The sequence below is a fragment of the Zonotrichia leucophrys genome, chromosome 11 (genome assembly GCF_028769735.1).
Source record: "Zonotrichia leucophrys gambelii isolate GWCS_2022_RI chromosome 11, RI_Zleu_2.0, whole genome shotgun sequence".
NCBI lineage: Eukaryota > Metazoa > Chordata > Aves > Passeriformes > Passerellidae > Zonotrichia > Zonotrichia leucophrys.
In genome coordinates, this window is record NC_088181.1 from 16,700,532 (window position 1) to 16,714,481 (window position 13,950).

General features: G+C 43.5%; 1 protein-coding gene across 2 annotated transcripts in view; it reads right to left on the reverse strand.

Annotated features, from left to right (window-relative positions):
• Positions 1 to 9,524: 9,524 nt before the first annotated feature.
• The window catches only part of SLC7A10 (solute carrier family 7 member 10), a 40,771-nt gene continuing 36,345 nt past the window's right edge, over positions 9,525 to 13,950 (reverse strand). For both annotated transcript variants that reach the window (XM_064723233.1, XM_064723232.1), the window contains 3 exons: positions 11,760 to 11,909; positions 11,323 to 11,500; positions 9,525 to 9,882 (listed from right to left, as the gene is read on the reverse strand). In XM_064723233.1, the coding sequence (XP_064579303.1) occupies positions 9,731 to 9,882; positions 11,323 to 11,500; positions 11,760 to 11,909 (480 nt within the window). In that variant the 3' untranslated portion in view covers positions 9,525 to 9,730. The remainder of the gene's footprint in view (positions 9,883 to 11,322; positions 11,501 to 11,759; positions 11,910 to 13,950) is intronic.

A 13,950-nucleotide genomic window follows, 5' to 3' on the forward strand; every position in this document is an offset into this window, starting at 1 on the left:
CCAACTTGCTCACTAAAAATGAGTGTGCTTTAATGCCACAGAGAGTGCAGTCAGGGCTAAATGGGACATGTTTATGTCACTGTTGCTATTCCTGAAACTGCAGTGGGGCACAAGTAGGCCAGTGTGTGATGTTATGGGCTGGGAGAACAGCAATGTGTCACTGCAGTTTGGAGGCGTCTCCATCCTCTGGTATTTCTTTTGTACTTTTGCTCACTCTGCATTCAGTCTTTCTTTGCCTTTCAGTGGTCTTACTGAACTAGAGAACTCTGCTGGAACCTGGGGCAGACACCAGTCATTGTTACTCTGAGTACTAAGCTACAAATAACATTGTCTTTTTAGGCATAATAATTTAATTAAAATTTAAATCATTTTAATTAAAATGCTTAGGAGGAATTAAAATCCCTTTCTCTCTTATGGAAACTGCTCACTTCTTTTGCTCCCTTCAGGAATGTTTTGATGGCCATATGAACCTTAAAGCATCCACTAAATCCAAATTTTCTGTGTGGAATACCCAGAATGAAACCAGGTGTCTTAGCTACTAAAGCTTTGTAAGCAGAGTTCAGTATAAGTGGAGTGCATTGAACCTTAGTTGCAGCAATATTTCTTTCTGGCATTGTCATGTGTTGCCTTTTCTTCATGCTGATGTTGGGAGTGTTGCAGAATTGTTTCCTCCTTTACCCTTGGTCCTCTCCTCCCTTGTGTTTTTCTGAGTAAGCTGGTACCACTTTGAGAGTGCCTGAAGGACCCTGAGGCTTTGCAGCTCCTTGGGGCTGCACTGAGAAGTGCTGAGCCCTTGGTCAGGATCCGACTTCTGGTTTATTTTGAAATAAAATCTCTCTCATAAATTTACTTGTAAATCTGCTACCTAAGTGCAGATGTATAAGCCAGTGGTTTTATTTATCTTTCATTTTTAGAGAATGTTATTTTGCTTTTTTTATTTTTGTTTTTTTTTTTTCTTTGAAGAACTGAAATACATCAGTGCCATTTTTAAAGCTGACACTTTGTAGATTGTACACACTTAAATGTAAATGGGTGCCTTTTTGGTTTTTAGAGTTTAATTAAAAGTAAACAATTTGTTTACCTGTAAGAATTGCTTAATGAGGAGTCCCTGTAGAATGCTACAACTCTGCTGGGTGATGGCTTGGTCCTGTTGTGGTGGCCAGACTGTCCCTGCTCTGACAAGAGCTCTTCAATTCCCCCCTGACACAGTGACACACAAAAATGCTTTTTAAAGGAGGTCACCAGGAGGTTGATGCTGCTGCTCTGTAAACATCTGAGTGCTCCAAAACCTGTTTGTTGTTGTGGGAATTCAGGTTGTGCAGAGTTATTAACTGAACCTGTGAAATTTGGCATCTGTGGGCCTGAGTTGTGCTGCTCACAGGACTTTCCTGGCTGTAGAGGCAAACAGACTTCTGCAGTGAACAGTTTACATCAAGGTGTCACAGATTTTTTTCCTTTAAATGGGCTATATTTTGCCCTGGATCTTTCACTAGGACTTTCTTTGGGGGAGTGCCTTGAAAAACACAAGGAATAGGACTTTTCCTACTAAAATGTAATACAGAAGAATTAAGTAGAAGTGATTTTTTTTCCTCTTCTATTGCAAGTTGGTTTCATACTGTGCATTCCAGAGTTAGAAGATTCAAATTCTTGAGGGCATTAATCCCAGGAAGGGCTTGTGGCAAAATGCATAACAAGAGTTGTAGTTGCATTAAATAAATACTCTCAGTATTTTTTCCAGGTTCTTCTGTGATCAGAACTCATTTCATGAAAGAAAATGTACTTTTGAAAGAGATCTTGCTTTCCTAGCATTTGTAAGCATTTTGGGTACATTCCACTTTTTCAAGGCCATGTACTGTAGTCATTGCACTGCCAGAGTATTGTTTCCATCAAAGGCTAGTGTCTTTATTTTTTTTTTTTTTTTTGTCTGGAGGTAATTTTAAAGTTTTAGTGTCTTTATTTGTTTGTGTCTTGTTAGCTTATTTAGTGTCTTTATTTTTTTTTTTTTGTCTAGAGGTAATTTTAAATCCATAGTTTTGTATGTCTAAGGTAGTTCAGTACAGCTAGGAGAAAGAGTAAAGATTTATTTTGTGTAGATATGAAGGACCTTAGAAATACATGTATATTTATTTCTGTTACAGAAAAATATTTCTATAATAAAAGAATGCTGATCATGCCATGCCTCAAGCCATCACCATCATAAGGCTCATAAAACTGAAATATGTACTTCAGAGTACTGCTGTATTTTGGGAGCAACCCTGAACATCTAAGATGTGTAACTTCAGATTATTTCTTAGGTGTATCATACATATTTTGTGTATTGATTCATTTGGTAACTCAGTGAAAATTTTACTGAGAAGGTTTTACTTTCAGAAACTTGAAAAAATCCAGGTTAATGAAAATTTGATGTTGAACCATACAGAAGTATCCACAGCCCTCATTACTGGACTGTATACAGCTTTGCATCAATGAGAAATACAAGCCTGGTGCTCTTTGTAAGCACTGACTGCTGCAGGGCAGGTTTCTCTCCTAGCTCATACCTTGGAAGGGAAGAGCCACAAATTCAGTATTAATTTCACAGAAGAAATCTCTCTGTTTGCACTGTGAGCACAAAGAGGTGCAGTGCCCTGGAATGTCAATACCTGTGTAAATCACAAAGTCTGCCTTAGTGTGTGTGTGCCCTTCTGCCATCTCCTGCAAGTGTTAAACAGGGAATCTACCATCCTTGAAGGCACCTCAGTTCTGGCTCATATAAACTGCCTTCCTGTATTCAGAACTTCCTAAAATTAGAAAAAAAAAGTGGAAATACAACACTTTAAAGACTTTACAACCTTAAGTTAATCGGCTAGTAAACTTTTCAAATTTTTTGTTACTTTAACAATGTTTATCTGCATTCTTTAAGGATTTTTGTAGACAGGATACAAAGTGTTTAAGCTGTTTGGTTGATTTTGGTTTTTTAAGATACAAAATTCCCCTGTCCAAGCAAGCCAAACAAAAAAAACCCAACAACCCTTCTAAAAAACCCCTTTCCAAAAAACCCCTCTGAATAGAGAAGAATAGCTACTGGTTTAAAAAGAATGCAAGCTCATAGGCAGCATAAAGGGGAAAAGTGATTCTCTTAATATTTCCTTCATTGCTGTTAAAGCAGGGAATATTTCTGTTAGAAATTCTGGTACCTTCCTGCTTGTCTATTACTCTGCAACATCCCTTAAACATACTTGTTCTCTATTTCTTGTTCTCTGCTTTTTGGCTTTTTTGTTTGTTTTTAATTTGTGTTGTATGTATTGATTTATTTACAACATTTTATCATAGTGTGTGTGCAGGCAAATGATTCAGGTATGGCATCATGTTTGTCAGTGTCTGCTGCTGCTTCCTGGACTACTGAGCAAGATACTGAGCCAGAAAGATGCTGGGCATCATTGTGCTTTGCCTTGCTTTGGATCTCTTAATTTTTAATAAAATTTGACATGCCCAGAGCCTGTGGGTTCCTGACTGTCACTCTTAACACCTAAGCTTGAGGATTCTTAAATTCTATTCCCATGGTCTTAGTTTGACTCAGACTCTTATGTGTCAACCCATGACTCCATGTGTGGACATGAATTTGGTGGGGGAGGGTGTATTTTGGTTTGGTTTTGTACCTTGTTTTTTTTTTATCATCTGCTTTTTCTGGTAGCTGAAGCTGGTCAAAGGGAGGTATTTTAAATAATACATGTGAAATCTTGGTTCTAGGAAATCCACTGTGGTATACAGCTGCCTTTGATGTGTATGTATGCATATATCCCAACAAAAAAAAAAACAAACAAAAAAAAAAAAAGCAGCCCTGAAGTGTATGACTGTTAGGGTGGTTAAAGAAATAACTTCTGAAGTACAGCCTCTCCCCTTTCTGAGGCCAATGCTTGTTTTGCTGGCTCATATCTTTGAGCCACTGCTGGTTCTGTCCTGCTCTTTTTTCAGGAGAAGGTGAAGGCTGAGTTATTTTGTGTTGACTGTGTTCCAGACTTGGAAATCTGTATCTGTAATGAAGAGAATTGGACAGACTTCATGATGATCCCAGATTTATGAAGGATGGAAGAACCCAGCTTGTTGCAGAGGGATCTAGCCTAGCAGAAAGGCTTGACTTTGCTGTGCTTTGGTTTTGTTTTGCCATGAAATGCTCTTTCAGCTACAGGAGCAGAAGCATTAATGTTTCAAACCGTACCATCATACCCTGATGTGAGGCTGAAATGAGAAAAACCCAGGAGATGAAAATAGAGTTGTAAATGATACCTGAGTGTTTTGACAGTCTGTGCAGTACAATAGATATGTCTTACAACAAACCAAGGGGCACACTTGAGAAGCCTGAAGGGAATTGGGTACTTTGAAGACCTTTTTCTGAGAGGAAAAACTGCTTTTGCTTATTTAAGATTTTTGGACTTGGCTGGAAGTTGAGATTTAATCTCCCAGGTAAGTGCCAGGATTTAAAATCTGGTACAAATAGCTGCTATCTGAACCTGAGCCTTGCAGACAGCACACCTGGTATCCTGTCATTTGTCAGTCTGTCACCCTAGCAAACAGCTCAGTGAATTGTTCTTCCCTCTTCAGAATCTGCCTCTTTAATCCCTGCTGGCTGCAGGGATTAAATGGTTACCAAGGCTGAGGTGAGTGGTGGAGGTTTTCATTTTATTCTCTTTCATTCTATGTGTTCCCTGCTTTATGATGCCCTCTGGATCTCCCTCCCTTCTATACCTGAGTCTTACTGTAAGACTTTAAGACAAATTTGGTTTTGGCCTCTCAGCATCTTGTTACTCACTTTCTAATCTTTCTTGCATTTTCCTTTTCCATTTTCCAAGTGCAGAAGTTTCTCATTGAAGACAGAGTGCTGGTGAGAGGTGTCAAGGACCAAGGACAGGGGGTTTAAAAACCAGTTTGGTTTGCCTGTACTCACAGTTAGGGGTGGACACAGGACACAACTCTCTAAAGCTTTAGGAAGAGACAAATTCTAAGCAAAGTTTACCCTACGTTTTTCTTTCAATATCTCTCATAGAACTCCTCAGCAGGTGAATAACTGTGAGCAATTTCAGATTTGGTTCTTGGTACAAAGGGGCTGGAAACCAAATGTTTTTTCTCAAGTAAGTGAAACATGAGAAATCCCTTGACAAAGGCCTTTGAATATGAAGTGTGGGACACCATGTCTGTTGAGGACTAGTTGGTTGTTCATGAGCTGTCTTTCCTTTGAAGGTGAGTTATTTTGTCTAACTCAGTTCTCAGCATATTTCTCTCACAGCAGTAGCTTGTTTGGAGCTGGGCTGTGGCTGTGGCTCTGTCCTGAGCTCCCCAGCCCACCCCAGGCAAAGGTGGCCTCCCCTGGTGCTACCAGCCCCTGTCCTGAGGCTGGCAGCTGCACCAGAGGTTGTTCATATGTTGTGTTTCCTTTGAAGGTGAATTATTTTGTCTAACTCAGCTCTCAGCACATTTCTCTCACAGCATTAGCCTTTTTGGAGCTGGGCTGTGGCCATGGCTCTGTCCTGGGCCCTCAGCCCACCCCAGGCAAAGACGGCCGCCTCTGGGGCCTGAGGCTGGCAGCTGCACCAGGCCTTGTGCTTTCACAGTGATGGAGGGTGGCAAAGGAAATCTGCTCTTGTGGTGTTACATTTTAGTTAAATAGTTTGCTCTGTCTCACCCCTCGAAAATGTAGGGTTTATTCCAGGCCTATGATTCTCCCATGAAGCCTCATGGATCTGTAATCCCATTGGCCCAAGGCTTATCCTGCGCCCATTTTTAATCTCCCTGGTAAACTGTGAGGAGAGACCACAGATCCTCTCTTGGCCCTTTTGTCCCCAGGCTCTCCCTCTCTCCCCTTCCCTCCCCTTCCCCCCTTCTCCCTCAGGAACCCTGCTGCTCCCGGGGTGGGACCCCAGTAAACCCTCAGCTGATGAGCCCCCTGAGCAGCCATGTGGAGTCTCCTCTCCTTGCCTGCTGCTACCAGTGAACACACAGCCCCCTAGAAACCCCTCAATCCAACTGCAACCTGCTCTGCATGGTTTTGGATGCATCTTTTGGAAAGGTGCTTCCACGTCAAATGTATTATTAAATACACAGGGACTCCTGTGTCCTTAGGCTGGAGGAAGGCTCTGGACTGAATCAGAACTCTGAACCCAATCCCCACATAGGCCTGTTCCTTCAGAGCTGGGTTCCATGTCCCTTATGGGTCCCTCCCAACTCAGAATATTCTGTGATTCTGTGAGTCTCATCCCTTGATCCTTCTGAGATCAAACTCTTCTGGTTTATGTTCTAGTGTGAATGGAAGACAATAAATTTCCTTTATCAAGTTTTTGAAAACTCTTGAGGGTGGCCAAGCCAGCAGAAGCTCTGCCTCATTCTCCTTGTGCTTCTCAACAATGCCTACCCAGCTCCTGAAATTTTATCTTCTCCTCTTCTGTCTTGCAAAGCATGTAGCACAGTGATGATGTATCTGTTGCCACTGTTTTCAGTACTGTGATAAATCAGGTAAGAATAATCCAATCCATTTTTACTGACTTTGCCTTAGGCTCACTTACAGGTGATACTCCACAGAGTATTTTCTGCATTACAGCCCCTAGTATTTTATGCTATATAAATATATAGGCTTACATAGTATTGCATTGCTATTCAAGCTTTGTTTTAACTCCTTTCTGTTGGAAGCAGCTTGCCTTTCTGTATCAAGTATCACAGTTCTCTCAACATGCTGGTAGTGTCAGCTGCTTCAAGGCTTTTTGTTCAGTGGGCTTTAAAATTATGTCTCCTTTGGGGCTAATTGCTTTGTCTTTAGGAAAAATCTCTCAATATGGATTGAGTGTGCTGCTAAATTTCATTTAGCATATGAATTTAAATTTCTAATTCTCTACATTGATTTCTGTGGTTAGAAATTCTGCACATTAGGCACTAACCTTTGCAAAGGCTTTAATGTATGTGATGCTGGGAGCAGAGATGAAGCTGTTCCTAAAAATGAAACACTGTGGAACACTTTTTGGGGATTGGCATGTAATTCAAAGATGAAGTCTAGTAAATCAGCCTGCTCTAAATTAAGCCTTCTGATTTAAGGCCAAATGTTGTTACTTTTAAAGCATGTCAATATAACCAGGGAAAACTTGAGCCAAACTCAATTAACAATTATGAGGAAATTTGTTCTTTAATTTTGCTTTTGATTTCCTTATATAACAGCCAAGAAAAGCCTTGGTAGCTGTTGCAGCATTACTACTATTACTATTATTAATATTTTCTCATTACCATACAGACTTGTCTCAAGAGCTGCAAAATTTCCTTGCTGGCTGATTTACATGCCTTAATTGTTTAAACAAACAAAAATAAACCCATGCCAAAACTTAGCAGTTCTGTAAGCAATCAGTATTTCTGATGCTGTAATACATTTCATTTTCCCACTAGCTAGTAAAGGTATTGAAAGGATTAATCTGTTGGAAATTATACCTCAGAAAGTGGATTTTGAGCTATGGAAAAGGAGAATTAATCATGAGAGCCTCTGATATTAGTTAAAGGTTCAGGAGCTGCTTAGCCACAGGGAGGTCTGCTCTGAACTTTTCTTTTAAAAGCAAGCTGAATATTTATGATTTCCATTAACTAACTATATATTCAGGCTATTATTTAAAATGTGGAATCTTTTTTTACATGTGTGGATATATACACACAAACCACACCTTTTTTCTAGCTAAATATGTATTTTAATCGTACAGTTAACAGCTTCATACAAAGAGAAGAATGTAAGCTGTGTTTCTTTTTAGTGTCTACCATCTGAAAGATGGAGATGAATAGAATTTTAATATATAGATATAGATATTATTATTATTTTATTACAAAAGTATTTCTGAATAATTAACTAAGATAATGAATCCATAATTTTTGTGCCAGGGCCATGGAAAGATACTTTTAAAATTACATTCAGATGGCTGTTACCAAGGCTACTGAATGTGATAGGTTTTGTTTTCAAATACTGTGAAAGAACAGTAGCTCAGTGCTGTTCTCACATTTTGCATTTTTAGAAGATTCCCTGGTGTGAAAGTGGCCATACTGCTACAGTAACAAATCTCCATATATTTATTAAGTGCATGATTTTTTTTCCCCCTAGTGTATGGCACAAATAAAATATGCAAAACACTTTCTGAGGAGCATCTGATGTGTGAGTGATACTTGGCTGAGCCCAGCTGGAGAGGAGAATTGGTCTCTGGAGCAGTGTGACAGCACCTGACACCTGTCAAGAGACAGGAGCAGCATCAGGGTCCTCTCCTGTGCGTCCCTTGAGCTCCATGCTGAGCCTGCTGCAAACTTTGCACATCTCCATCCTCCCCAGCTGGCTCCTGGAGCAGGCTGAGCTCCCTGCAGGAGCCCTGCCCCATCAGGGATGCAGGAACCCCCTCCACCTCCACATCAGGGCTTCAAAACTGAGACACTTGGGATTTACATCACTGCAAAGCTGAGATACTTGGGATTTACATCACTGCAAAATTGAGATACTTGGGATTTACATCACTGCAAAGCTGAGATACTTGGGATTTACATCACTGCAAAATTGAGATACTTGGGATTTACATCACTGCAAAACGGAGATACTTGAGATTTAGATCTCTTCAAAACTGAGACACCTGAGATTTAGATCTCTGCAAAACTGACACTTGAGATTTACATCACTGCCAAATGGAGATATTTGAGATTTAGATCACTGCAAAGCTGAGACACTTGGGATTTAGATCACGGCAAAACTGAGAATCTTGAGGTTTAGATCACTGGAAAACTGACATACTTGAGATTTCGATCTTTACAAAAAGGAGATACCTGAGATTTAGATCACTACAAAGCTGAGCTACCTGAGGTTTAGATCACTGCAAAGCTGAGATACCTGAGAGCTAGATCACTACAAAGCTGAGCTACTTGAGATTTAGATCTCTACAAAACTGAGATACTTGGGATTTAGATCTCTACAAAAAGGAGATATCTGAGATTTAGATCACTGCAAAACTGACATACTTGAGATTTACATCACTGCAAAGCTGAGACACTTGAGATTTAGATCACCACAAAGCTGAGCTACTTGAGATTTAGACCTCTACAAAACTGAGATACTTGGGATTTAGATCACTGTAAAGCTGAGCTACCTGAGATTTAGATCACTACTCTGTACCTTTTTCCTGTGTCCCAGAATGATGCTGGAGGGTGCAGGGGTTGTTGGTGCTGTGGTTTTTACTCTGCAGTGTGTGCTCAGTGCAGCCCTGGCTGTGCAGAGCTGGGCTGGGTGTGCCGCTCCAGGCGTGTGGAGGGCTGATCCTTTGGGTTGTACCTTCCTGGGCACTCCCCCCACCCAGGGACAGCAACAGGTCTCCTTGTGCTCTCTTGATTTCTGTACTTTGATTTTGTGTTGGGAGCTGCCCTAGTTTTGAAATGCCTAAATTTGTGTGTCTCTGGTGGACCCTCATGGTGACTAAAATCAGTATTCCAGGGCTGTGTCTGTGCTGCTTTCCCCTGCTGAGCAAGAACGCTGCCAGAAAAAAAACCCAACCAGCTCCTTATTTTACATTTTATTTCTTTTCTTTTTTTTTTCTTTTTTTTTTTTAATTTTTTTTCATAGGGAATAACTAAAAGCTACAGAGGCCATAAAGGATGTAGCTCATTTTATGGGCTTCACTATTGGTGCTCTAAAACAATTTTTTTTTTCCAGAAAAACTTTTTTTTTCAAAAATCAGCATGTAAACAAGAAGCCACTTCAGCCTCAAAGGCCACGCTGGTGCGATTTCCTCACTGCTGTGTCGCTCACCAGCCTCCAGGAGTGGGAGGAGGAGGAGTGGGAGTGCTCTTCCTCTGCACTTCCACACTGAGGGTACACCACAAAACACAGCTTCTGCCCCCAGCACGTCAGGGACTCTGCAGGGAGCAAATCACCAGCGTTAGTGGGGTTAATGGGGGCTTCCAAACAAAAATGGGGTGTTGGAGCAATGCCCTGTGGGCAGGAGCTGCACAGCCCTCCAGCCCTTCTCCCTCCAGCTCAGTCTGCAGAGTGCTCCTGAAGCAGGGCAACTGAAGGTGGGACACCTCTAGGGACAGCTTTAGGGACAACCCTTCCCCAGCCCCTCAAGAGCTGCCAGTGCTGCCCATGGCAGCCTGATGGAGTGGGATGGGGATGGGATGGCAGCCAGCCCTCCTGGCCCTGTGTCAGCCCAGCTGCAGTGACCACTTGTTGCGGTGTGTTTTAAACTTTCAGGTCCCTTCCCCAGGTGTACCAATACCCTCTTCCCCTCCCCCCCCTTGTCCCTTGCTGAGTGAGTCCTGTCAATCAGGCTTAACATTCCAACAAGGCGTCGTGTGGTTGGTCAAGTTCAAAGGATGCCCCTCAGGCCCAGAGGTCATTGGCCTGTCTAGCTGTCATTCTCCCCTGAGACCCTGCCCCTCCCACCTGGTTGGTGGCTCACCTGTCCCCTCCCCCTGCCCCAGGAGCTTAAAAGGTGAATCAGGCCATGCGGCCAGCATTCTGTTGGAGCTCTTCCCAAGATTCAGACCTCTGTAACCATGGAATAAACCTCTGGATATTAAACCCTCCAGCAGAATCCTCTCCTTTTTCTCTTCACCATCGCCTGAAGCTTTCCTCCTGAGATAAATGGAGTCCCTAACAAGCCTGGACTTGTTTAGTGCCCAGCTGCAACCACCAGCAAGCTAAAGGTGTCTCTGGGGTGATACACCACAGCTGCCGCCTTTGGCTCAGCAGTGAGGGTCAGACTGGCCCAGGCACAATCTAACTGGTAATATTGGGATTCATATTCCAATAACCACTGGCCAGAGGGAGCTGCTGGCAGTGCAGCCAAGTGCAGCTGACAGAAACCCTCCAGAAGGCTGCAGTGTGCTTGTTTGAGAGTCCTCACCTTGGCACAAAGTGATCAAAAACCAAGCACAACCAAAGAATAGAAAACTATTTGCAGTTTCAATTTATATGAGGGGTAATGTAAGTCTTTGTAAGAAACATTTGAGTATGAGATAACTCATCATGTCACCAGGGCTTGGTGCACAGGGGGAGGAGGCAGGGCAAAACAAACTCTCCAGTCCCTTGGTGACTGTCCATTCAGTCTCTGTGTGTATAAAATGACACCCTGTGTATTTGCTGGGGCAGGCTGCTCTGAGCAAGACAAGTGCATGGTTACAGAGGCATGAGAGGAGGCAAATGTACCCAGGAGTGTGCAAAATAGCTGCCCAAAGCAAAGCAGTGCCTGGCCAGCCTGTGGCCAGGGGCTGCCGTGGCCAGGCTTCTGAGGCAGCTCCCTGCCTGGTTTGGCGCCAGCAGGGAGGGCAGGGAGGCACACAGTGCTGCCTTACCTATTAGCCTATTTACACACTTTGGTTTATTTCTCCAGTAGACTCCCAGGAAGAACACTGGCACTCCAGTTAGAATGATAATGAGTCCAATCCCACAGACAATGGGCTCGGAGTAGAGGCTGAAGACCAGCAGGAATGCCCAGAAGGCCAGGTAAGTGATGGGGATGAGGAGGTTCACCTGCCAGGAGAGAGCAGAGCAGCACTGTGCAGAGCAGCAGCAGGGGCTGGGTGGCTCTGGGGGCTGCAGGCAGAGCAGGCTCCAGCCCCCCAGGCTGTGCCCCCATCCCTCCACCACTGTTCCCCTCTCTGCCCAGCTCACAAGAGATGTGCCTGTGTACCCTTCTGTTACACTAATGGCACTCTGGGACATGGTCTGGGAGGTGTTCCCACCCCACCCCACCCCTTGCAACCAAGAGATTGAGCTCTAACAGTGTCACCTTGATAGGTCTGAAGATTTTGGGTTTCCTCCAGCGTAGAACAATCAGGCCAATAATTGTCACTCCATAGCAGAGGTAGTTAATGAAGGACACGTAGTTGATCAGTGTGTAGGTGTCTCCAACAAGCATGATGATGAGTGTGGCCAAACACTGCAACAAGAGGAGCACAGCCTTCTTCAGCCATTACTAGAGCAAGTAGCTTAAGAACAACAAAACCAAGCAAAAATCCCATTAAAGCATTGAAAAATCCCTTTGTTTGTGGCCCCTGCTGGGCATGTACTGCTTTCTGGGGCTCTGTTCCTTATCCCAGAGCTGGGGCTAAATGGGTATTTGGGGCATGCTGAAGCCAGAGATTTAAAAATACCCTGTGCTGGCACAGGTGTCTCTGCTGCCCATGTCTGGAAAGGCTGGCAAAGCTCCCACTCCACCTTTTTCTGTGAAGTGTTTTAAGAGCTGTTGAACCTTGCAGTGAGGACTCCAGGTGAAAAGGGTTTTGTAGACTTTACATGCTGTGTTTCAGGCACTGTGTTGTTGCAGGTGCTGTGTATTTTATAAAGAATTAGAGGTTTGCCCTTGCTCCTGCTGGCTCATGTCACAGCTAATCAGCATCATGAATCTTATGAGCATTACTACTGTTTGGAAACTGGCAGATGGATGGTGGACATTTCCACGCTTTTGCTTGCTTTTTTGAACTCTATGTCTGCCTAATGCTGATAGGGAATTGATTTCCACCTTTTTTGCTTTTATATTCTCTCTACATTCTGTACACATACATTGTAGTGCTGTAGCCTATTCTAGTAGTCCTAGCTAGCTTTTTACCTACGCTATTAGACAGAAAGATGAAATAAATTCCCCTGTGGGTCCAAGCTGGGGGTCCATGTTTAGATTTTCCGGGAAGCCAAGGCTTAAACCAGCTCTCCAAGACACATTTTCATTAACAAAGTTTAGTTCCTGCCTAATTGAATGGGGGAGATTGAAAGGGTTGAACTGAGGGGGAATCACCTCATCATTTATGCCTCTAATTGGGGTTTCTTGTCAGTTATGCCAATTTGCTGAACATATAGAAATTGTATGCACTTTGTTACGTGTGCATCTTTGTTGCTTTCCACCAAGTTATGCACCTAAGGATTCTTACAAAGGTAACTCCTCTTTAGCACCTGTGCCTAGCTTGTGATTTTAGGACCAGCAAAAAGGCATCAATACTGCAAAGCCAGGAGAGCTGAGCTGGGGGCCAGGGCACTGCTCCTTGAGCCCCCCACCCACTCTGGTACCCCAGGGGCTGAGCACTCACCTGCATAAAATACCAGCCCAGTGAACACTGGGGCCCAGAGCCTGAGGGAAACTAAATATCCAAATCCCTCCCGAGAGTGCTCAAGGTCTGGTTTGTATTGATCCAGGCTCCCTTTTTGCTTCTGTCCCTTTTTTCTTAATTAGCTGTTTCGATAGTACGCTCCTCCCAGGAGGGAACGTTTCTGCACCTCCAGCAAAGGAATTAAGCACCACCATAACCAAACACCCTCTTGGTCCCTCTGCTCCCCTTTTCAATGCCTTGCAGGCTGGGGGATTTAAACACCTTGAACTCTCTAAGCACAAAATGCATTTAAAATTGGGCACCATCACATACCACTGCCATATAACACAGTCTGTGCTGTCCCCTGCAGTGTGCACAGTGTCACACAACTCCCTGCTGCCGCTGAGGGCTTTGCAGGGATGGCACTGGGAGTGGCACAATGCCACTGGTGTGTCAGATCCACTCACAGGGTGGTGCCAGCCCCTGTGGCTGAAGAGGGGCTGTGGGGGCATAGAATGCAACAAAATAAAGTGCAGAAGGCAATCTCACCCCTGAGGAGCTGCAGTTGTACTAATTACCAAAGCTTAGGAACAGCACTGTCCTTAACAGGGCACAGCTGTGTCCAATAAGGATGAGGGCTATAAAAGAGTGGGTTTGGTTGAAAAGAGAGCTGGAGTTTGTTGGTTGTGCTGTGAGGAGCTGTCCATGAGAAATCACAGAGAAGGTATGGGAGCTTTGCAATAAGAAGATAACAAGGGAGTGCTGCCCTCCAGCTGGCCTGGCCACAGCCCCCTGGCTGGCAGCCACTCCCCACCTTCCTGCAAAACAACTGCCGCCCAAATTTTACATTTAGCTTGGCCCCTTGATTTTTGGCAGTAAAATAGGAAATCAGTAAACATA